The 2,574-nt window shown below is 33.7% G+C and overlaps 1 protein-coding gene across 1 annotated transcript in view; it reads left to right on the top strand.

Moving 5' to 3' along the window:
* The window catches only part of LOC129572863 (zinc finger protein 665-like), a 2,363-nt gene extending 1,901 nt beyond the window's left edge, over positions 1-462 (top strand). The window contains exon 4 of the mRNA XM_055452976.1: positions 457-462. Coding sequence (XP_055308951.1) covers positions 457-462 — 6 coding nt within the window. The remainder of the gene's footprint in view (positions 1-456) is intronic.
* Positions 463-2,574: the final 2,112 nt, after the last annotated feature.

Raw genomic sequence — 2,574 nt, 5'->3', positions numbered from 1 at the left:
CGATGCATGGTTTGCGCCCGTTACTTCACAAAGGAAATGGAAAAGAATCAGCATGAACTGAAATGCAAAAGCCGGCGCTACGATTGCTACTTGTGCAAGAGCTACTCGACGTTTCATAAATCACATCTGATGACACACATGCGAATTCATCACACCGGTGCCAAACCATTCCGATGTGAAATGTGCAACAAATGCTTCGCACAGGAAACCAACCTTACGCGACACCAAAAACACAACCATAAGTGATCTAATAAATTACGAATTTGATAGAAGTTGGGAGCCCTTAGCAATAAAACACTTCCACTCTCCTAAGCACTTAATTCCAGAATTGTTCGACTTAATCACTAATTCTTCTTTAATTTTCATTCAATAAATAAATGTACAAAACATAAAAAATTAGCTCCATGTATTATTTCTCAACACACTACTCTCCCACAACTTATTATAACATTGCAGACGTAGATTTGCTATGAGGGAAAATAGAAGAGCTTTTTGTTTTATTTGCTCTGAAAAAATTGGAAGAACATTCAACAATTCGTTTTTTTCCAAAATTTTATCATTTTACTTTTTCGCAGGCCCATTTCGTGGACTGCGTAAAAGTATTGCATTTGGCCCAAATTTTAAGACACCCCAAAAATATGATTTCTATCCGTTTTCGAGGCCGTAGAACACGAAAAAATGGGTTTTAGAGCGATGTTTTATGAGTCTGTTCCACGTCGTACGTTGTACGTTGTGCGCAAATTTTTTAATGTAATTTGTTAACACGATAGCTCAACGACCAGTCGAGATAAATGAGATCTGGTGATGGCAAAAGTTTGGGCTTGTTTAGACTTAGAAACCATTAGATTTTCACCCACTTCAGATATAGCCTAGGATAACCTAGCCTATGGCCAACCTTTGAAAATCCCTGAAAATTCATACTTTTCTATGGAAGATACCTAAAATAGCCCCCCTACATGGTTTTCATCATATCAAACTGCTATTATTTCATCAAAATATTGAGAATTAGAGAGCAAGATTATATCATTTTCCCATGATTTCAGTATCAAATTCGAATTTATAGGTGAAAATATTGAAAATTTCCGAAATGGTCACACTTTGCGTACAAAATCGGTCATAGCTCACAAACTAACCACCTTATAAAGATTATTGGCAACTATATATCACTTAATTTTTTATGAAGAATCGATTTCCAGTTCAATCGACCGTATCTGAAGTCTCAATGGGGTCAAAAATGCAATTGTTCGCGGTGATATTTTCAACTCGCAATATTTTTTCCACTTGGAATAGAATTTTTGTGCATAAAGCTTGCAAAACGCATACGATTCAGAAATTTCATCTCGCAAACTCCAGTCTTTGTTATAAAATAACAGTGCTATTTGAATAACATAATATTTATTTCTCTACGGCTTTGGTATCATTTCTACATTTTCGTTCCAAATCCCTTGGAAAATACCACTTTTGTATGAAAGTTAAAAGAAACATTTGAATTCATTTTAATCCAACATTTGAGCATTTTTCCAAAAGCCGTGACGCGATAATTTCTAAATATCACTAGTTTTGAAGGGCATTTTAATATTAAGAAATAATTTTTTATTCATCGATATCTAAATTTTATACGAATGAATACAAACATGATTTTCATTTGAAAGATCTGATTTTAAATCAAACCATTTGAAATAGTTCTGTATGTTTTGATAAATTATTTGTAATTTTATTATTTATTATTTGGATTGATTGTGAAACAGATCACTGAATATAGAGAGTATTTGGATCCCACTGCGAAAAAGTTCGTCTTAATACGGTAAGACCATTTATTTTGAAAAGTAATTGGAGAGTAATTCAAAGAGTGATTTCCCCCTCGACGGAATCGTATTTACTTTTCATCACTGAATAAGCTAAAAACGCTGTCATTCGCACAAATCTACGCATTCCCAAAAAAAATCTTAAGCGAATCCCATACGAAACCATAGCCGTACTTGATAATACTTTCCATAGAGGAAGAGACAGCTTCTCAACTATTTTTAAATTTCAATGAATGTACACACGAAAATAAGTACCTAAAATCTGGGATAAATAAAACAAAAACGAAAATTCTGTCACTGTCGCATTTTGTACCAACACAACCTATATCTATGGGTGACATTGAGAGTATTGTATGTTTCACAGACTTTATATTGGAAAAAGTCAACCTTTTTGATCATGAAAATAGTAAACAATACAGCGGCACCTGGGGACTAAGAGCAATGTGTCATACTTTCAACGTTTGAACTAACACAGACGCATAGCCAGAGCGTCGAAACCGAACTGTCAAACTACAACGGGGACCGCGTAGTCGGTTGTCATTCGTTGCGGAACGCGCTAAAAGTATGCATAAGTACATGAGTACATATTTCAAGCATTCTGGTCAAAAAATATTTCAATTATTTAAAAAAATATACCTAGTGTATTAATATGAAAACCCATTTTTAAAAACATTATTCATATTTTAGGAACGTTTGAAAAAATACCGAAAAAGAATATGAACTTTCTTTTTTTTGCTCAAAAACTCTTTGCTAACATTTGTCTTGTTTT

Source organism: Sitodiplosis mosellana, unplaced genomic scaffold (assembly GCF_009176505.1).
Source record: "Sitodiplosis mosellana isolate CC-2019 unplaced genomic scaffold, AAFC_SMos_1.0 Smas_scaffold_5626, whole genome shotgun sequence".
NCBI classification, from domain to species: Eukaryota; Metazoa; Arthropoda; class Insecta; order Diptera; family Cecidomyiidae; genus Sitodiplosis; species Sitodiplosis mosellana.
Note: the sequence above shows the minus strand (reverse complement) of the source record. Positions and strands in the feature narration are given on the sequence as shown.